The following is a 22,660-nucleotide window of genomic DNA, read 5'->3' as shown; positions in this document are numbered from 1 at the left end:
GGAGTCCGATCTCAATTCCAGACAAAAAAGTAAAATAGCGCTGCTTCCCTTCCAAGCTCTGCCATGCGCCCAAATAGTCGTTTACCCCCACATATGGGGTATCAGCGTACTCAGGACAAACTGCACAATAACTTTTCGGGTCCTGTTACCCTTGGGAAAATAAAATTTGGGAGTGAAAAGATCATTTTTGTGGAAAAAATATGATTTTTTAATTGTACGGCTGTACGTTATACACTTCTGTGAGCCCTTGGGGGTTCAAAGTTCTCACCACATCTAGATAAGTTCCCTGGGGGGTCTAGTTTCCAAAATGGGGTCATTTTACACTGTTAAGGCACATCAGGGGCTCTCCAAACTTGACATGGCGTCCAATCTGAATTCCAGCCAATTTTGCATTGAAAAAGTCAAACAGCGCTCCTTTCCTTCTGAGCTCTGCCAAGTGCCGAAAAATTGGTTCCCTCCCACATATCAGGTATCAGCGCACTCAGGACAAATTGCACAATAACTTTTGCGGTCCAATTTCTCCTGTTTCCCTTGGTAAAAATAAAAAAATTGGACCTGAAGTAATTTTTTTGTGAAAAAAAGTTAAATGTTCATTTTTTTTTAAACATTCAAAAAATTCCTGTGAAGCACCTGAAGGGTTAATAAACTTCTTGAATGTGGTTTTGAGCACCTTAAGGGGTGCAGTTTTTAGAATGGTGTCACTTTTGGGTATTTTCTATCATATAGACCCCTCAAAGTGACTTCAAATGTGATGTGGTCCGTAAAAATAAAATGGTGTTGCAAAAATGAGAAATTGCTGGTCAAATTTTAACCCTTATAACTTCCTAACAAAAAAAAATTTGGCTCCCAAATTGTGCTGATGTAAAGTAAACATGTGGGAAATTTTATTTATTAAGTTTTTTGTGTGCCGTATCTCTGTGATTTAAGGGCATAAAAATTCAAAGTTGGAAAATTGCGAAATTTTAAAAATTTTTGCTAAATTTATGCTTTTTTCACAAATAAACGCAAGTTATATCAAAGAAATTTTACCACTTTCATGAAGAATAATATGTCACGAGAAAACAATGTCAGAATCACCAGGATCCATGGAAGCGTTCCGGAGTTATTATCTCATAAAGGTACAGTGGTCAGAATTGTAAAAATTGGCACGGTCATGAACGTGCAAACCATCCTTGGGGATAAAGAGGTTAATACTAGAGGTTAGGACTTAGTGGTTACTACTTACCATTGCAGTTATCCGTAGGAAGCTCCTCGTTACATCGCTCATCATCCCTCACATAAGTCTCTGTAGTATTAACATTCAAATCTTTACCCTGAAACAAAGATTGTGAAAATCACAGAAGGTTGGAGAAGTCGTATAAAATGATTGAAGACCAAAAAAGAAGCACTCCCACCGAAATCCTTTTATTGCCTAAACCTGTGTAAATGTATATTTAGTGTAAGAGCTTGTAGAGGTGACTGTACAGTATAATCAGACCGGGTACGATCGGACCTCAAGTAGACCAATGTTGTGCTAGGAGGCCATGCACATTTCTGATCTTTTTCCTAGGACAGTGTCTGTCCAAGGAAAGTATCACTACATGCCCAGGTTTGATCCGATATTCGGACTGCACTCGGTCATGCAAGTCAATGAGTTCAGGGGAAACATCGGTCCGCACTCGGATGACATCTGACTGCAGTCCGATTTCTGTGTCCTCACAGAATGGAGAAGAAATTATTTATCTTCATCTTCTCCTTATCTGTGAAAATCATTTCACACTATGCTGACACTCTGATTAAACTCTGATCAGAGGGTAGTCTTGATAATCAGCCCGATTCTACCAGATGAGATAATCTACACCTGACCTAAGAGTGATAAAATACTCACCAATTGAAGTCTTCTTACTCACATGATAGTTATTACAATTTATTGGCTCAATTTGGGCTCTCTGTGTGACTTGGGAGTCACTTTTACAATTTAAATCTATGGAGGCTTCTTCTCACTCTTCATAGGATTACATTGTAAAGACAACTTTCAGCTCATCCATAGAACCCAGGGTGAGCTAGCAAGTCGGAATAGCTGTCACATGACTTAGAAGAGTACCAATGCGGCATTGGGAACCGGGAAAAACTGTGATCAGTGACTATATCATCGCAGTTACACTACACTACATATTCATTTACACAACTGTAGGCAAGACAAACCTTGGTGGAAGGCCTTTAATTAACATGATAACAAAACATGATGGGATAAGTTATCAAATATCTGCCAGTCTCTTGTATAAATCCAATCAGTAGTCTCCATAATCAGAAAACTGTGAGAAGATCCAGCCATTATCTAATGTCTTTGATCAGCTTTATCCTGTCATCTCCACCAGGTACAGTTGTGGCCAAAAGTATTGACACCCCTGCAATTTTGTCAGATAATACTCAGTTTCTTCCTGAAAATGATTGCAAACACAAATTCTTTGGTATTATTATCTTCATTTAATTTGTCTTAAATGAAAAAACACAAAAGAGAATGAAGCAAAAAGCAAAACATTGATCATTTCACACAAAACTCCAAAAATGGGCCAGACAAAAGTATTGGCACCCTCAGCCTAATACTTGGTTGCACAACCTTTAGCCAAAATAACTGCGACCAACCGCTTCCGGTAACCATCAATGAGTTTCTTACAATGCTCTGCTGGAATTTTAGACCATTCTTCTTTGGCAAACTGCTCCAGGTCCCTGATATTTGAAGGGTGCCTTCTCCAAATTGCCATTTTTAGATCTCTCCACAGGTGTTCTATGGGATTCAGGTCTGGACTCATTGCTGGCCACCTTAGAAGTCTCCAGTGCTTTCTCTCAAACCATTTTCTAGTGCTTTTTGAAGTGTGTTTTGGGTCATTGCCCTGCTGGAAGACCCATGACCTCTGAGGGAGACCCAGCTTTCTCACACTGGGCTCTACATTATGCTGCAAAATTTGTTGGTAGTCTTCAGACTTCATAATGCCATGCACACGGTCAAGCAGTCCAGTGCCAGAGGCAGCAAAGCAACCCCAAAACATCAGGGAACCTCCGCTATGTTTGACTGTAGGGACCGTGTTTTTTTTCTTTGAATGCCTTTTTTTCTCCTGTAAACTGTATGTTGATGCCTTTGCCCAAAAAGCTCTACTTTTGTCTCATCTGACCAGAGAACATTCTTCCAAAACATTTTAGGCTTTTTTCAGGTAAGTTTTGGCAAACTCCAGCCTGGCTTTTTTATGTCTCGGGGTAAGAAGTGGGGTCTTCCTGTGTCTCCTACCATACAGTCCCTTTTCATTCAGACGCCGACGGATAGTACGGGTTGACACTGTTGTACCCTCGGACTGCAGGGCAGCTTGAACTTGTTTGGATGTTAGTCGAGGTTCTTTATCCAACATCCGCACAATCTTGCGTTGAAATCTCTTGTCAATTTTTTTTTCCGTCCACATCTAGGGAGGTTAGCCACAGTGCCATGGGCTTTAAACTTCTTGATGACACTGCGCACGGTAGACACAGGAACATTCAGGTCTTTGGAGATGGACTTGTAGCCTTGAGATTGCTCATGCTTCCTCACAATTTGGTTTCTCAAGTCCTCAGACAATTCTTTGGTCTTCTTTCTTTTCTCCATGCTCAATGTGGTACACACAAGGACACAGGACAGAGGTTGAGTCAACGTTAATCCATGTCAACTGGCTGCAAGTGTGATTTAGTTATTGCCAACACCTGTTAGGTGCCACAGGTAAGTTACAGGTGCTGTTAATTACACAAATTAGAGAAGCATCACATGATGTTTCGAACAGTGCCAATACTTTTGTCGACCCTCTTTGCTATGTTTGGTGTGGAATTATATCCAATTTGCCTTTAGGACAATTCTTTTTGTGTTTTTTCATTTAAGACAAATTAAATGAAGATAATAATACCAAAGAATTTGTGTTTGCAATCATTTTCAGGAAGAAACTGAGCATTATCTGACAAAATTGTAGGGGTGTCAATACTTTTGGCCACAACTGTATAACACATACACTGATTGGCCACTTTATGAGACAATCATTTAGCAGATTGTAGGATCTCCTGTGACCTTCAGAACCGCAACATTTCATTGAGTTAGGACTCCACTAGGTGCTGACATTTTTCTGCAAGAGTTTTGGTGCGTGAGGATAAGAAATTAGATGGAGGTGCTGACATGTTTTGAACAGCCCATTTTACCTCGTCAGAGAGATGCTCTATAATGTTGGAGTCAGACACAACGTATAAAAATGGGGTTTCCAGACTGGCGTCCCGTGCACGACATGATGGGTATGTTCTCTTACACCATTTCATTTTGCCTTGATCTACTATGCTTTTGCATGTAATTTTTTCTGGTCCCGTTACTTTGGCACTTTGCGGCCTGTTTGCTGCATGGTTTTTGATCCGGTGGCAATGTCAGCAGCCGCGGCAAGCGTAACAATGGAATTATATTGGTTGATTTCATGACCTATTTTTACTATATTTAATTCAGCTGCGACTGCATTCCTTGCCGTTGTATCAACAATCTATTACTTTGGGCATTGTGCAATAGTACTCTACACTCTTTATACAATTTTTCTGCACATTTGCAAAATCGATAGGGATCTTTTTTGAATGTGATCATTGTCTGTCACTTACATGTGTGACAAGTATGTAACACCACTTAACCCTCTCATGGTTGTCCAATCGGACTTGCTTACCAACACTGCCAGTCTGTTCCTTTTTAATGGTTAAATTTATACTTATCAATATAGTATGGACTCTGTTGTTCTCCTGTGTTTTGTCATCTGATTGAGAGTCGTCTCTATGGACTGAATGAGGCTGAATCTGAATTGTTACAGTTATGTACTGAGAATGTATTTTTGGAGTTTTTTCTGCGTATAAAAATACGGTCTGTATTTTACGGTAGTATACGCAGAAATGTTCCCTGAACAGTGATCCGTATGTCATCTGTTGGCAAGGCGTTGCTGCGTTTTTTGCGCATGTAAGCATCCGTATGCCGAGATTTTCTCGCCGGCTTGCAAGATGGACATATAATGGATCCAATGACAGGTTAAAACACAAACAAGTGAATAGATATAGACACAAAGAATACATATATATATACATACACAAACAAAAAGCACAGAATGACAAATGTGCAAAAATACCTTGCAATAAGACATATAACAGTAGTCAGCAAGTGCTGATAAAAGGTAATAACAAACACAGGGTATTTAGTCTATACGTTTTTTTGCAAAAAAATGTATACCAAGCTGCCTCACCAACGTCAAGGTAACCCGTATTGAAGCAGTCCCTATCTAATGTATTTAATACCTGAACATATGAACTGTGTCTAAATGAGCAGGATTAAGACAGGCGCTTTCTGGTATGGGCACGTGATGCAAGACAGCTCCTTATGTGCATGTCACACAAGAGAGGGGTGGGGTCTCTCAAATCATGCATAAGCAGGAAAAAAACTGGATTAAAAACACACATGTGACATGCACAATGTGAACAAGTCTGTTGGACCATGTTCACTCCACCCTGACTGAAACACAAACAAAAAGCACAGAATGACAAATGTGCAAAAATACCTTGCAATAAGACATATAACAGTAGTCAGCAAGTGCTGATAAAAGGTAATAACAAACACAGGGTATTTAGTCTATACGTTTTTTTGCAAAAAAATGTATACCAAGCTGCCTCACCAACGTCAAGGTAACCCGTATTGAAGCAGTCCCTATCTAATGTATTTAATACCTGAACATATGAACTGTGTCTAAATGAGCAGGATTAAGATAGGCGCTTTCTGGTATGGGCACGTGGTGTTTGTTATTACCTTTTATCAGCACTTGCTGACTACTGTTATATGTCTTATTGCAAGGTATTTTTGCACATTTGTCATTCTGTGCTTTTTGTTTGTGTTTCAGTCAGGGTGGAGTGAACATGGTCCAACAGACTTGTTCACATTGTGCATGTCACATGTGTGTTTTTATATATACATACAGTATATATATATATTGCGGTGTAGTAACCACTGTGTCCGTTAGGGGGCGCTGTGTGGGTGGTCCAGGACAGGCGTATAAGCATTTCCAGTGTCCTGATAGGAGTAGGATGCTGAATGATTGTAATGTATCTCAAGGTGGGTGGCCTTGAGATGAAGACTTGTGTATGAGTTGATCAGCAGTGATACTGCTGAGGTTCCGTGTCAATGTCTTAGGGAAGACTTCAGGTAGCTGGAGAGACGGGCGGAACCAGCTACCTACAAATACACCCAGGGGTGTGTCTGAAAACGCTGGTAGTAAAAGACTATGTGAGTGTGAAGGACCTGTGATGAGGTCATAGCCATGTGACCCGGTGGGCATGGCTACGGACCATATAAGGTGGCCAGGGTAGGTCACATGAAGTGGCTGTGTGTAATGGCTGCCAGTATCTGAGAGTTCCCACGGGAGGGAGTGAACGTCTGGAGTCTGAGGCAACCATGAGGTAACCCTGATGGGGTGAGATAACTGTGGGGCTGAAGAGCCTGAGTACTGGACATTGCGTAACCTGTATGACTACAGGATAAGAGGGAAGCTCTGTCATGAACGTTATGCTATGGACATAAACTTTATGTTGCTGCTGTGGGTTTATGATGTCTGAATAAACTGCATGGACTGTTATGGTTTTATGGAAAATCCATGCCGGATCTGATTATTTGGCTGCTAAGCGAGTGTCCCCAACTCTGAATGACAGCGCTAACTTACAATATATATATATATATATATATATATATATATACACAGTATATATATATATATATATACATACAGTATATACACACACACGTCTTTGACACACATATATATATATATACAGTCATGGCCAAAAGTATTGACACCCCTGCAATTCTGTCAGATAATATTCAGTTTCTTCCTGAAAATGATTGCAAACACAAATTCTTTGGTATCATTATCTTCATTTAATTTGTCTTAAATGAAAAAACACAAAAGAGAATGAAGCAAAAAGCAAAACATTGATCATTTCACACAAAACTCCAAAAATGGGCCGGACAAAAGTATTGGCACCCTCAGCCTAATACTTGGATGCACAACCATTAGCCAAAATAACTGCGACTAACCGCTTCCGGTAACCATCAATGAGTTTCTTACAATGCTCTGATGGAATTTTAGACCATTCTTCTTTGGCAAACTACTCCAGGTCCTTGATATTTGAAGGGTGCCTTCTCCAAACTGCCATTTTTAGATCTCTCCACAGGTGTTCTATGGGATTCAGGTCTGGACTCATTGCTGGCCACCTTAGAAGTCTCCAGTGCTTTCTCTCAAACCGTTTTCTAGTGCTTTTTGAAGTGTGTTTTGGGTTATTGTCCTGCCGGAAGACCCATGACCTCTGAGGTAGACCCAGCTTTCACACACTGGGCCCTAAATTATGCTGCAAAATTTGTTGGTAGTCTTCTGACTTCATAATGCCATGCACACGGTCAAGCAGTCCAGTGCCAGAGGCAGCAAAGCAACCCCAAAACATCAGGGAACCTCCGCCATGTTTGACTGTAGGGACCGTGTACTTTTCTTTGAATGCCTCTTTTTTCTCCTGTAAACTCTATGTTGATGCTTTTGCCCTAAAAGCTCTACTTTTGTCTCATCTGACCAAAGAACATTCTTCCAAAATGTTTTAGGCTTTTTCAGGTAAGTTTTGGCAAACTCCAGCCTGGCTTTTTTATGTCTCGGGGTAAGAAGTGGAGTCTTCCTGGGTCTCCTACCATACAGTCCCTTTTCATTCAGATGCCGACGGATAGTACGGGTTGACACCGTTGTACCCTCGGACTGCAGGGCAGCTTGAACTTGTTTGGATGTTAGTGGAGGTTCCTTATCCAACATCCGCACAATCTTGCGTTGAAATCTCTTGTCAATTTTTCTTTTCCGGCCACATCTAGGGAGGTTAGCCACAGTGCCATGGGCTTTAAACTTCTTGATGACACTGTGCACGGTAGACACAGGAACATTCAGGTCTTTGGAGATGGACTTGTAGTCTTGAGATTGCTCATGCTTCCTCACAATTTGGTTTCTCAAGTCCTCAGACAGTTCTTTGGTCTTCTTTCTTTTCTCCATGCTCAATGTGGTACACACAAGGACACAAGACAGAGGTTGAGTCAACTTTAATCCATGTCAACTGGCTGCAAGTGTGATTTAGTTATTGCCAACACCTGTTAGGTGCCACAGGTAAGTTACAGGTGCTGTTAATTACACAAATTAGAGAAGCATCACATGATTTTTCGCACAGTGCCAATACTTTTGTCCACCCTCTTTTTTTATGTTTGGTGTGGAATTATATCCAATTTGGCTTTAGGACAATTCTTGTTGTGTTTTTTTCATTTAAGACAAATTAAATGAAGATAATAATACCAAAGAATTTGTGTTTGCAATCATTTTCAGGAAGAAACTGAGTATTATCTGACAGAATTGCAGGGGTGTCAATACTTTTGGCCATGACTGTATATATATATATATATATATATATATATATATATATATATATGTGTATTCATATTTCATAGAGTTCTACATAGCAGAACAGCCGCTAAATCAATTGCCGGCTTCTGTAAAATCAATACAAAACCCGAAATGAAATGACACATGGTTTACACTTAGTAAACCATTTCATTTCATTTAGTTTTTTATATATCTTTGACAAATAATTAGATTAGGGTATGTGTGTAAAATTTGGAATATGTAGGTGTTAAATTAAGGGGTTAATTCTTTGAAAAAAGTTGCGTGGGATCCCGCGGTAATTTCTCCACCAGAGAAGGAAAGCCAGTGAGTGAGGGCAGATATTAATAGCCTAGAGAGGGACCACTGTTTCCCCCCTCCCGGCTAAAAAAAATCTGCCCCCAGGCACTTAGCCTCTCTATTCCCATTACCCTGTAGCGGTGGCTAATGGGTTAATGTCAACTTGCTATTGAAAGGTGACATTAAGCCGGGTTAATAATGGAGAGATGTCAATAAGACACCTATCCATTATTAACAATAGAATGGTAAAGGGTTAAAAAAAACACACACATTAATGAAAAATTCTTTTAATGAAATAATCACACCAAGTTTTTGAGTACATTTATTAATCTGCAAATCCAAAAAAAGCCATGGTACTGTAAAAAAAATAAATTAAAAAAGCAACAATATACATACCTCTCCGCTGTTCAGTCAGGTCCCCCGCTGCAATCCATCAGATGGGGTTAACTAGTTTACAATGGGGCCAGTGCTAATGCAACCGGCCCCGCTGTAAACCACTGCAGAATTAATTCATCTCTGCGCATCCTCCCCAGTTAACCGGAGATGAACTAATAAGCGTGGGAAAGTTTCTGAACTTTCTCCCACGCTCATCAGTTCACCTCAGGTCAGCCAGGGACTCAGCGCAGCCTCACTGACATCAGAGGAAAGCTGAGTGTAGAGCCCCGCTCACTCCGCATAGCCACATTCACTCTAATATCCCATATCATCCCGTCAGCCAGAGCTACCGGACTACTACCCCAAATAACCCACGTCGTCCCGTCAGCCAGAGCCACCGGACTACTACCCCTAATATCCCACATCATCTCGTCAGCCACCGGACTACTACCCCTAATATCCCACATCATCCTAAATAGAAAAAACACGGCACTCAGTGTGGAGAGAGGTGCACAAGTCGGGTATCCAGCCAACTAACAATGTAGTACAAAAACTTGGCACTCAAAAGAAAAATTGATTTGACAGTTCCTTTATTGTAAAAGGCATCCAGTTAAATATACTTCTTTTACTTCTTTAAACGTTTTCGGTCATACAATTGACCTTCATCAGAAACAGAATTTTTTTACAGTTGGTTTTAACTGAGAGGAACTGTAATGGAAAATTCCATATATTATTATTAAAGAACCGCTGTCATAAGTAGGCACTATTCAGTACTGGGTATATTCATTAATAATGTAGAGAAACAGACGTCTGGGAAGCAGCAGCTACTGAGGATGAAAGGACACTGTGATTTTCCAAATGGTCTGTCCTGCCCAGGGAGGCAAGTGTTGCACAGGGAGAGTGAACGCGGTGTTCAGGAGAAACACTGAGGGTGCAGAGGGATAGCGCTTAGTCTGTGGCTGGACCGGTGCGTATTTCTCGCAAGTCACACGTCTGGTCCGTGTGTAATCCGTATTTTTCTCACCCCAACTGACTTGCATTGGCGTATTTTTGGAGGAATACGCTGACAATCGCAGCATGCTGCGATTTTCTCAACCCATAAAATACGGCCGAGAAAAAAGCGGCTGATGGAGCTGCCCCATAGATTAACATTGGTCCGAGTGCAATGCGTTGTTTTTGCGCATCTCATTCGTCCGTATTTCTCTCTAGTGTGACTCCAGCCTAAGATTAAGATCTGAACATGGAGAAGCAAGGAAAAAATCCAGGAACCTTGTAGGATGGTGCTTTGTCCTTGGTGCCATAAACCAGTGTCAAGACGTAATGATGACACAAGTGTGTTATATTTTCTGTAACTGTTTCATATCCTCCTTGGACTTTTTTCATCAACGAGTATTTACATCTGTTAGGCGTCGGATTCCTGGCACTGCACAGCGGGAGTCCAGAGCCAGACATCCCGCGGTCTCCCATTCTTCCTCGACCGCTCCGGGTGTTGCTCAGCAAACACGGCAAGCCAGGCTTGCTGCTCAGACTCACTCTGACAGCCTGGATGTTGCTGCCACCTCTGGTGCAGCAATAGCAACGCAACCTGCTCTGCAGGGAACTGCTCCTGAGGCTAAGTCCTCGTGCCGTGCTACTGGGCATGCCCGCAACTTGACCTCTCACTGGAGAGCAGGGGTCACATGCTCAGGTCCTACGTCGGATCTGATTGGTACAAGCTAATGGAAGGTCCCGGAAGCGCATCGCTATAAAAAGCCCGCATGGCGGCTCGGTGATGTGCTAGTGTAGCATATTATGCTGTGTGTGTATGGTGACGGATGTGTGGACTGGTGACTGACGCATTATGAAACCCCTTCCCTCGGATATTACGAATGGTGACAGAGTTGGATAGTCAGTCTCAGCTTGTGGCAAGCTACATGTCACGTGATCCTCGCCTACACTAGCGTCCGTCAGCGCCCGTATCCCAGCGCCGACGTCTGCGGCTTTACCTGCCGCTGCGCTGCACTATCCGCAGCTACTCTTGGTCGCTGTTGCGACGCCACACGCAGGCCTCTGTGACATTAACAGAGCCGCGTCTCGGCATCACATTGCCTCTTGCAACTCTGTGCCAGAACAGAGCCGTCCTTGGCGTTTGGGTGACGTTAACCCGAGCGCAGTACCTCATTTATTAGGTGCATCTGCCATTGTTCAGCAGCGGTCTTGTCACCTACGGCACGGTGGACTCCGGGCGGCGAACGCACCTTCTGTTATTTTATATTTGGTGCGTTCCGCCGTCCTAACAACATCCAGAGCATCCCTGTCATGATCCAGACTGGGTTTTTCCTGTCTCTCCTTTTCCCAGTCTGGTCATTCAGGGGTTAACTTTTCTCTGCCTCATTCTGGTGTCAGGTCAGTTATTTCTCTGCACTGCTTCCTGCAATCAGTGTCAGTTATATTTGACTCTGGAGAACCTCTGTTTTGTCCTGCTGCGCTTAGCTGACTTTGCTTGTGCCTGTCTCCGTCCCGCCTCTGTGTGTCCTTGTGTATTTGCATTCCCCGGTACCCGACTCTGATCTGCTCCTGTTTCTTGCTTCTGGTATTTCTACTTCTGACCGGTACTGACCTTTTTGGTGTTCATCTGACTCTGTTTTTGGTATTTCCCTTGGTACTGCTCTACTCTCTGGTATAGACACGGCTTGTTTGACTATTCTGCCGCCACCTGGTGGTAGCCTCGCTGCAGTGCTGCTGTTCTGCTTTGAGTAGTATTTCAGTCTTCCCTCCACTCTGCCATCTTGTGGAGTTTGCATTTAGCTGCAGAGCTGCAGCATGACAATCCCCTTTCGTTTAGTCTTTCCTTAATCACAAAATTCTTAATGCATGAGAAAACCTCACAAGGTTGTCGTTTTTTTTAAACACTGGAAGTCATTGAGTTTGCTCTATTTCCCAATTTAAGTATGGACTCACACTGAAACTAACAGAAAACATGCTCACATTTTAAGTTGCAATCTGAGGTCACCAGTCTATTTTCTATATGGAAAAGCTTCAATTTTGAACGTGCAGGTGTCTCTAATAAACTTGCTTTTCAGTGTATAGTATTGGTGGATAAAATAAGACTGAATACAAGACCTTCACAGCCTCCTACACATTATAGGGGAGATTTCATTATACTCCATCTACCTGATGATCCTGAGGAACTTTGAGGTTTTCTTGTTTACAATCTTGTGGAAGAAGAGGACGGGGACATCTCTCTGGTGTTGTCCTCTCACTGGATAGAACTGGAGGAAACACATACAGGGACTGAATTCATTTTTTACTTACAGGTAATTATAATAACAATTAATATTTGATAACTGAAACAGAGGCTGAACAGACATCTGTCTGGGATGGTTTAGTGAATCCTGCATTGAGCAGGGGGATGGACATGATGACCCTGCAGGTCCCTTCCAACTCTAAGATTCTATGATTCTATGAAGAATTATAGGCCGTGTGTATTTGGTCCTGTCTATTACCTGGTGATGTGAGGGGCTGGGGAACCTCCATCATGATGTCTTTGTACAGATCTTTGTTTCCTTCTAAATACTCCCACTCCTCCATGGAGAAATAGACGGTGACATCCTGACACCTTATAGGAACCTGTCACATACAATGATACAGTCATCCCCCCCAATCCCTTCATAGCGTTACTGTATAATGTCCCAGCATTCCCAGCAGTGTCACCTCTCCAGTCAGCAGCTCAATCATCTTGTAGGTGAGTTCTAGGATCTTCTGGTCATTGATGTCCTCATGTATCAGGGGGTGAGGTGGAGGCCCTGTGATTGGGCTCAGGGGTCTTTCCCATCCCTCAGACACAGGGGCCTGACAGCGCTCACTAGAAGTCTTCTTCACTACTGTGTAATCCTGGTTATGGAGAGACACATTAATAAATCTCACTACAGACATTTCCAGAGTCCTCACCTCTCCAGTTCTGTCCATCTGTTATTCCCATAGATAAGAATGATGTAATGTGACGTCATCAGAATCTCTCACCTCTCCAGTAAGCCGGAAGAGGATCTCTAGGGTGAGGTGTAATATCCTCTCCATCATCTTGTCCCTGTCCCTATCCATCCTTGTAGGGTCACTCAGGAGAATTCTCCTATATAAAAGAGGATGCAATTTTGTAGGAACCTGAATGGGGAGAAGATGAGCAGATGTAAAATCAAAAATATAATAATACAATTACTGGAGACAGTAAGGGGAAGCATATGAGGATATCTAATGTGTAGATGTATTTTCTCTTCTGGGACTGGAACTAATTGGACCTTCATTGGCAGCAGCAAACCCAAACATTAGGAAAAAAAAATCCAATTCTAGAAACAAAAAAAATACAAAAATGATGAAATATGTGATGTATATTTTTTTTCACAAATGTTTATTCTTTTTTGGCACAAAGATGCACGTGTTTTTAGGGATGGCATGGGCAAAGCATCATCTCTAATCCTGGTAATTTAGCCACTTCACAGTGTGAAAAACAACAATAACATCTAAGAAGATCGACTGAAAAACAGAAACGCGTTACATGTTTTTAATCTTTTTTAATGGATTTTAAATAAACTAGCATTTTATTACCTGGATGATTGCATCACTGTGTTACAGGCAAAACAGCGCCAGGTTTTCAGTCTCTAGCATTAAAACCTGGCACTGCGCCGGCACTCGGACCGGAGCGTACGGCTACATGTATTTCTATGTAGCTGCACGCTCCGGTCCGAGTGGCGGCGGCAGTGCCTGGTTTTCATGCGAGAGACTTTCACGAGAATCGTGCGAGTCTCTCGCAAGTGAGTATGAGCCCTCACGATTCCTCTGCTCAGAGTGTCTGGGACTTTGTGATGGACAGCTCAGGCATCCTATCCTGTGCTGGGGTGTGCCGAGCTGTCGGTGCTTTGATTGACAGCTCAGTTGACCTATCTGACTGGAAGGTGCATAGACTTCCACAGGTGCTCCATGTTCTTGGTAATTGCCCTGTTATTTAGGTGCGCTATCTGACCCAGATCCTCGCCAGTCAAGAGCTTGTTCTAAGCTGGTGCTCTCTGATGTGTTTGCCTGTACCCTGTGCTGTAAGTTCTGATCTTCTTTTGTTGCTGACCTTTGGACCGTGTTCAGACTACCCGTTTGTTATTGCCCTTTACATCTGATATTCTGCTGCTGACCTTTGGATCGTGTTCAGACTACCCGTTTGTTATTGCCCTTTACATCTGATATTCTGCTGCTGACCTTTGGACCGTGTTCAGACTACCCGTTTGTTATTGCCCTTTACATCTGATATTCTGCTGCTGACCTTTGGATCGTGTTCAGACTACCCGTTTGTTATTGCCCTTTACATCTGATATTCTGCTGCTGACCTTTGGACCGTGTTCAGACTACCCGTTTGTTATTGCCCTTTACATCTGATATTCTGCTGCTGACCTTTGGACCGGGTTCAGACTACCCATTTGTTATTGCCCTTTACATCTGATATTCTGCTGCTGACCTTTGGATCGTGTTCAGACTACCTGTTTGTCATTGCCCTTTACATCTGATATTCCGTTGCTGACCTTTGGATTGTGTTCAGACTACCCATTTGTCATTGCCCTTTACATCTGATATTCTGCTGCTGACCTTTGGACCGTGTTCAGACTACCCGTTTGTTATTGCCCTTTACATCTGATATTCTGCTGCTGACCTTTGGATTGTGTTCAGACTACCTGTTATTTGACCCAAAAAGAGCACATTGAAGGACAAAGATCAAACATATGTCTAAAACCACAAATTTTATTAGTTCACATATAAAATCTCCATACAATAACACAGTAGTCTGAAGTAACAGATAGTAAGGACCGATATACAGAGAAGCACCCAGGGGGTATAGCCCAAATGAGGTTATATACAAAGGTATGTGCCCCAATTATGAATGAATGCATACAGGCAGGCATCCCATAGTGGCACCATGACTGCAGGTATACATTTTCATAACCTATTTTGACATGGTACTCTAAGCAGCTATGGTCTGAGGTTATCTTAGGGATATTTCATGCATATTTTTCTACTTTATGGTGTTTTTGCACATGTATTAGATGTCAGTTATTCGTTCATTTTGGCGAATGCCATTTGTTGGATACTTCATATCCCTTTGCATGCTTATGGGGCAACTTGGGTATCTATGCATTCATAATTGGGGCACATACCTTTTGTATATAACCTCATTTGGGCTATACCCCCTGGGTGCTTCTCTGTATATCGGTCCTTACTATCTGTTACTTCAGACTACTGAACTAATAAAACTTGTGGTTTTAGACATATGTTTGATCTTTGTCCTTCAATGTGACTTGCGACTTTATATTTCCCCTTGGTTTACTACGTGACTTTTTTGGTTATTGACTCCAGAACGTCTGACTGCGCTGACTCTCGGCCTACCTGTGGGTTGTGACTATGGTCACAATCATGTGATTTATCCTGCATTGTGATTTGTCACCCTGAGGGTCTAGCGACTATGTTCTCCAGCACAAAGCCTGTTATACCAGCAGACCATACGTGACTGGGATCCTGTCAGAAACATTCAATGGAGGGAAAGTTTCTAATCTTTATATAATAATGTAGAGGGAAAGAACCAAATCTCCCATCAACCCCAGGGAGTGACACGGGAACAGAGTTTGAGTCAGAGAAGTGAGGAGAGAGGTCAGTGTTGTCAGGAACATCATGGCGATGTGTGTGTGTGTGTGTGTGTGTGTGTGTATATATATATATATATATATATATATATATATATATATATATATATATCTCTCCCTTGGGCCCTCTCTCTCCCTCACTTTCTTTGTCACTCACCCACTTTTTCCCTTTCTCTCTCACATAACGTGGTGTTCTTTAGTTTTCACTCTTCACATAAAATGACAGCCCCATACAGAATGGATGGAGCAGTGGTCAGGCATCCAACGTTCAATTTCATTTTGTAAAGCTGATAAAAGCGTCCAGTTCTGACAATTAGTACAGGTACCAACAGTCAAGACACTCCCTAATCAGCAAGATACCTATCCTGTACATAGGTGATAACCTTATTTTCACAGGACCACCCATCTACAGGTGAAGGTGGTGTTACAATAAAAAAATAGAATAAAAAGTAATAAAAATGTACCAAAAAAATCTATAGCTTATCCTGCAAAGCAAAACCATACACATCATAGACTTAGGCAATCTGTCAGCATTTTTTGCCATTTAATCTGAAGACCGCATGATAGAAAGCAAGTGAGCCTGATTTCAAGAATGTGACACTTATTAGGCTGTGTGCCATAGTTAAACTACAATCACTGTTTTATCAGCAGTAGATTATCACTGCATGACTAGTTCTCATGTGCAGAGCAGTCAGGCTAATCTATGTAACCCCCCCCCCACTACTGATTGGCAGCTTGCTGATAATGTAGTGTACAAAGGAAGCTGCCAGTCAGTGGTGTGGACTTCTGGGCTGTGTATAGCTCCTATACACAGCCCAGAAGTCTTAGCTCTTCTACAGACAAAACAGGGATGATAAACTATCCATTACTGAGAAGGTAGTTGGTCCTTAAACGTCTATGGAACTTGCAGGAAGATGTCTGTCTCCACCTCTTGCTCCTCCCCTTCGCCATTGAATCTTATAAGCACAAACTGTCATCTCCTATTTAGTAATTTTAAGATCTATCTTCACTGAAAACTGACTTTCCCCATGAGTTGAGAGTAAAAGATCAATCCAGGAAGAAAAAGCAGATCTATAAGATAAATTACAAAGTTGCTTATTTTCAGGTGTATTATTGATTTATTTAATAAACTTTACAACGGTTATTCTTTAAGGCCTAAAATTTGAAGAGGTAAAAAATGGAAAAAAAATTGTACAGATGAAGGCGATCATAGGAACCTGTTTATTAGCCAATCAGTGGTTGGAGTGGGGTGGAAGGGATCGTGTAAAGGGGATCGTGTTGTGTGTGCAATAGAGGTCCCTCTTTTGTGAAGAAAATAATGTTATGGCTCTCAGTAAACAGCAAAATACCTAAACAGGCTCAGATATGAAGGGGTTAATGATAAATGGCCCTCCAGTAATGGGGAATGTCCAGCACCTACCTCCACCTGCAGAGGGCGCTATCTCCGGGAATGGAGGGGCTACTGCCCCCTGTGCAGCCCAGTAATGGGGAATCTCCAGCACCTACCTCCACCTGCAGGGGGCGCTATCTCCGGGAATGGAGGGGTTACTGCCCCCTGTGCAGCCCAGTAATGGGGAATCTCCAGCACCTACCTCCACCTGCAGGGGGCGCTATCTCCGGGAATGGAGGGGTTACTGCCCCCTGTGCAGCCCAGTAATGGGGAATCTCCAGCACCTACCGCCACCTGCAGGGGGCGCTATCTCCGGGAATGGAGGGGTTACTGCCCCCTGTGCAGCCCAGTAATGGGGAATCTCCAGCACCTACCTCCACCTGCAGGGGGCGCTATCTCCGGGAATGGAGGGGTTACTGCCCCCTGTGCAGCCCAGTAATGGGGAATCTCCAGCACCTACCTCCACCTGCAGGGGGCGCTATCTCCGGGAATGGAGGGGTTACTGCCCCCTCTGCCCAGTAATGGGGAATCTCCAGCACCTACCTCCACCTGCAGGTGGCGCTATCTCCGGGAATGGAGGGGTTACTGCCCCCTGTGCAGCCCAGTAATGGGGAATCTCCAGCACCTACCTCCACCTGCAGGGGGCGCTATCTCCGGGAATGGAGGGGTTACTGCCCCCTGTGCAGCCCAGTAACGGGGAATCTCCAGCACCTACCTCCACCTGCAGGGGGCGCTATCTCCGGGAATGGAGGGGTTACTGCCCCCTGTGCAGCCCAGTAATGGGGAATCTCCAGCACCTACCTCCACCTGCAGGGGGCGCTATCTCCGGGAATGGAGGGGTTACTGCCCCCTGTGCAGCCCAGTAATGGGGAATCTCCAGCACCTACCTCCACCTGCAGGGAGCGCTATCTCCGGGAATGGAGGGGTTACTGCCCCCTGTGCAGCCCAGTAATGGGGAATCTCCAGCACCTACCGCCACCTGCAGGGGGCGCTATCTCCGGGAATGGAGGGGTTACTGCCCCCTGTGCAGCCCAGTAATGGGGAATCTCCAGCACCTACCTCCACCTGCAGAGCCGCACACCACATATATGGCTGCTCTGTGCGCACAGGACCTGGGATGAGGTCACAGGAGGGGAGGAGTCAGGGGTCACATGATCAGGAGCCTCAGTGTATGCAGGACTCTGCTGTGCTGGTTGTCATGGTGCTGGATGAGGGGAAGTTTCTGTGTGGGGTCAGGAGGGGTTTACAGGGTGGATGTAGCAGAGCCGTGTGTGTACGAGGTGTACGGAGCAGAGCCGCGTGTGTACGAGGTGTACGGAGCAGAGCCGGGTGTGTACGAGGTGTACGGAGCGGAGCCGTTTGTGTATGAGGTGTACGGAGCGGAGCCGAGTGTGTACGAGGTGTACGGAGCGGAGCCGCGTGTGTACGGGGTGCCTGGAGCGGAGCCGCGTGTGTACGGGGTGCCTGGAGCGGAGCCGCGTGTGTACGGGGTGCCTGGAGCGGAGCCGCGTGTGTACGGGGTGTACCAAGTGGAGCCGTTTGTGTATGAGGTGTACGGAGCAGAGGCCCGTGTGTACGGAGTGGAGCCGTGTGTGTACGGGGTGTACGGAGCGGAGCCGTGTGTGTACGAGGTGCCTGGAGCGGAGCCGTGTGTGTACGAGGTGTACGGAGAGGAGCCGCGTGTGTATGAGGTGTACGGAGTGGAGCCGTGTGTGTATGAGGTGTACGGAGCGGAGCCGTTTGTGTATGAGGTGTACGGAGCGGAGCCGAGTGTGTACGAGGTGTACGGAGCGGAGCCGTGGGTGTACGAGGTGTACGGAGCGGAGCCGCGTGTGTACGGGGTGCCTGGAGCGGAGCCGCGTGTGTACGGGGTGCCTGGAGCGGAGCCGCGTGTGTACGGGGTGTACCAAGTGGAGCCGTTTGTGTATGAGGTGTACGGAGCAGAGGCCCGTGTGTACGGAGTGGAGCCGTGTGTGTACGGGGTGTACGGAGCGGAGCCGTGTGTGTACGAGGTGCCTGGAGCGGAGCCGTGTGTGTACGGGGTGCCTGGAGCGGAGCCGCGTGTGTACGGGGTGTACCAAGTGGAGCCGTTTGTGTATGAGGTGTACGGAGCAGAGGCCCGTGTGTACGGGGTGCCTGGAGTGGAGCCGCGTGTATATGTTGTGTACAGAGCGGAGCCATGTGTATGTAGCAGAGCCACATGTGTGCGAGGTGTACGGAGCGGAGCCGTGTGTGTACGAGGTGTACGGAGCGGAGCCGTGTGTGTACGAGGTGTATGTAGCAGAGCCACATGTGTGCGAGGTGTACGGAGCGGATCCATGTGTCTACGGGGTGTACCAAGTGGAGCAGTGTGTGTACGGAGGGGAGCCACGTGTGTATGTGATATACAGGAAAAAGACTTACACTGACTGCCATACAAACTGTGCGCCACTTAGCTCAGGTAGACCAGAAACTGACCAAAAGTGTACGAGGTAGCATAATCCGATGTCATAACTGCAGCTGCATTATAGAGAAGCCTACGCAGCCAATAGAATCTCATAGTGTTTGAATTGACATGAAATGGAGAACTGATCCACACATCTGTACATTTTTCTTGTCCAAGACACAATGTATACTGTATGAAAGTGTCATATTAAAAGGCAACATCAATTCACAAAATAATACAAAGGTCTGGGAGAAAAAACTTATGACAATTATTAATGAGCAAACATGCTTGGATAAGGTGTTATCCGAGTATGCCCGTGTCCTTGTAAGGGGTACGGGGGGCCAGGTAAAAGCGATATATAATATTCCATGTTTAAGCAAAGGAGCCCAGCGGTCCAGGGCCTAAGAGCTGACAGTCTCACAGTAGTGGAGGAATATCAGGGCAGCATAAGAATGGTAACAGCTAACTTTGCGGGAACAACCCTTAACGTCTGTTATAATAATTGTAATAAAGTCCTTTCTTTTGTGTGCATGGGTGTATGTGTGTGTGTGTGTATATATATATATATATATATATATATATATATATATATATATCCATGCGTGTATGTATGAGTGTGTGTATATGTATATATATGTATCTATGCACATGACTGCATATATGCCATTTATTTTTGCTTAAGACTGACTTTGAAACTCTTTTCAGCTGATGTAATACATGGGTGTTACTTTTGGGTGTTACTTTTTGTGAACGTTAGCAGGTTTCCTTGTCTTACATGACTTCTCTGGTAACTGTAGATAAGGATTTCTAACAAGCTCAGCATATTGTATGTACTCTTTTTTGCAAACGCAATGTTCCAACACCCTTTGGGTTTTGCTATTTAAACTCTTAAGAATGTGTATTGAGTTAGACAGAGGACTCCTCACATCTTGTGTGGTCGTCGTTCTCTTTCCATGCCGGCATGTCCAATAAAGAAGCATCTTACTTATTCAGGTCTGGACGATTTCTAATTGGAAGACAAACTCCCCTGACATTTTGGTGCGTTGGCCGGGAATCCAACACCTTTCCCTCACCGGTGAGTACTGTAAACCGTGCACGGGGGAGTCTGGGACTCCTTAAGTAAGTCCTCCGCCTTGACATTAGGCGTCACCAGGGGCATTAATCAGTTATCCCGGTCTGAGGGAAAGTGACGGATTTCGTATAGTCTAAGGATCTCTGGGAATCGTCTGTATCTGAATACAGGTAAGAACATTTAATAATTTTCATTATATTATGAATGTTATTTTAGGAAATGAATAGGGAACTGGTAGACTTTTCCAATTGGGGTTTGTGAGAGGCTCTTGTAAATTGGAAGTTTACATGCAATTGGCGTTATAATAACTCCTGTAAGTTGCGAAGCTCCATAGATTTGGGGTTTGTTTGTTCTTTTAAGATATTCCGCTAAATAACAATAATCTCTATTTATTTTATTTTTTTATTTTTTGAATGGGTACAAAGCCAGTGTGAGAAGGCTACTGTGGAATAAAAAACTCTGTGTGCACGTTAAATTGATCTAGATGGGAGAATCGAGGGAGATTCTCGTTAGATTAACCCCTTTATGACAGCCAATATATCTTTTTTCTGACCTGAGATATAAGAGAATATCATCCCCACACAGGTGACGATCCAGCAGCTGTCGGCTGTCTACTATAGCTGACAACTTGCTGTATCCTGCTATACCACTTTGCATTAATTCCTGTAAATCACCTGAAGGGTTAATAAACTATCTGACAGAAGTTTTCAATATGTCAGGGGGTGCTGTTTTTAAAAAAGGCTACTAAGGGGTTAAGGAATCCGGTATAAGATGAATTTTTGCCGTTTTCTGTTTTGTCTTCTGTACTTTGTTGAATGTTGTTTTCTGTTAAGTGTGCTGTTTTGTCTGTCTTTTAAAATTACATAGAACTAAAACGCCATAAATATATGTTTTATGTTACACATGAGACTCCTTGAATGTTATCTTGAGTGAATGTATGAGGATTGCAATATAAAATCCTGACTGTATAAGGGAGTCCAGTAGGCGTGGTCAACAGTCATCTGTGAACTGGAGACAAATCAGAGGTTATTATAGTGGTATAAATCACCTAGGTACATGCCACCTGATCCCTATAGAGAATATTCTAAGTTGTTTTGTTATATGTTTTTCTTTTAATAACACAGGGTGACTGAACCCTCCTCATTTCACTGAGGAGAGTCTGCGCCTGTGGTGCCCTGAATACCTGATATTAAGAACGGGAACGTCTTTGTATATAAAGAGGCGGTGTCATTAGACTTTATCTCAGCACTTCAGGAATAGGAGTACGAGGGAACTTTACTCTCTTGTCTTATGTCTCTGTGTACGTGTGTCTGTCCAATCCCTAACTGTGAAGAGTGTTGTATGTTGTGTGTTTGTACTGTTACACTGGTCAGAAGTCCCTGTGAGCATATTTATCTTGTTCAGATCAGTGACCACATTTATCATCATGACCCCATTCCTTGGGGACCGTTCGCGTTTGTCACACTGTGTTGTCATACTAGGCCCTTACAGGCCTTCATTGGACGGAGATGGCAAGATATAGAGATACAAGCAGGTAAATATCTGGGACATAGTGTAATCAGTGAGGATTATTTAGATCCTGGATATTAGGAGCAGTAATTGAATTGTTTCTATTGTTTTTTTTTTTGTCTTCTTGTTGACATGAATTCCATTGATATTTGTCAAACTTATTATAAGTGGGTAGAAATCCATTGTGCTCCAGGGTTTATATTGTGTATAGTCCTTATTTTGTTGTTTGTCTTTTTGTGTTTAAGAATTTTATGTAACATCATTATGGGACTTTATCCCATAGATATATATTTTAAGACCTTGTCCTCATTGTAAGGCAGGATTGTTATTGACCATTTCATCTGATGGCTGTAAAGTTATTAATATTGTACCGAGAAGGTATCCCTGGAATGAGACTGGATATGGTCCTTTTTCATTAGGTACCCAGAGAGAACAGTCTTCAGATCAAATGTGTAATGTGTCCTTATTGGTAAC

General features: G+C 43.6%; 1 protein-coding gene across 1 annotated transcript in view; it reads right to left on the bottom strand.

Moving 5' to 3' along the window:
- The window catches only part of LOC141051170 (uncharacterized), a 211,955-nt gene that overhangs the window by 4,742 nt on the left and 184,553 nt on the right, over positions 1–22,660 (bottom strand). Inside the window, 6 exon segments of the mRNA XM_073548035.1 lie at positions 1,226–1,313; positions 12,288–12,385; positions 12,620–12,743; positions 12,828–13,007; positions 13,137–13,274; positions 18,240–18,305. Coding sequence (XP_073404136.1) covers positions 1,226–1,313; positions 12,288–12,385; positions 12,620–12,743; positions 12,828–13,007; positions 13,137–13,274; positions 18,240–18,305 — 694 coding nt within the window.

The sequence above is a fragment of the Dendrobates tinctorius genome, unplaced genomic scaffold (genome assembly GCF_039654945.1).
Source record: "Dendrobates tinctorius isolate UK_male_01 unplaced genomic scaffold, ASM3965494v1 ptg000155l, whole genome shotgun sequence".
Taxonomy (NCBI): domain Eukaryota; kingdom Metazoa; phylum Chordata; class Amphibia; order Anura; family Dendrobatidae; genus Dendrobates; species Dendrobates tinctorius.
Note: the sequence above shows the minus strand (reverse complement) of the source record. Positions and strands in the feature narration are given on the sequence as shown.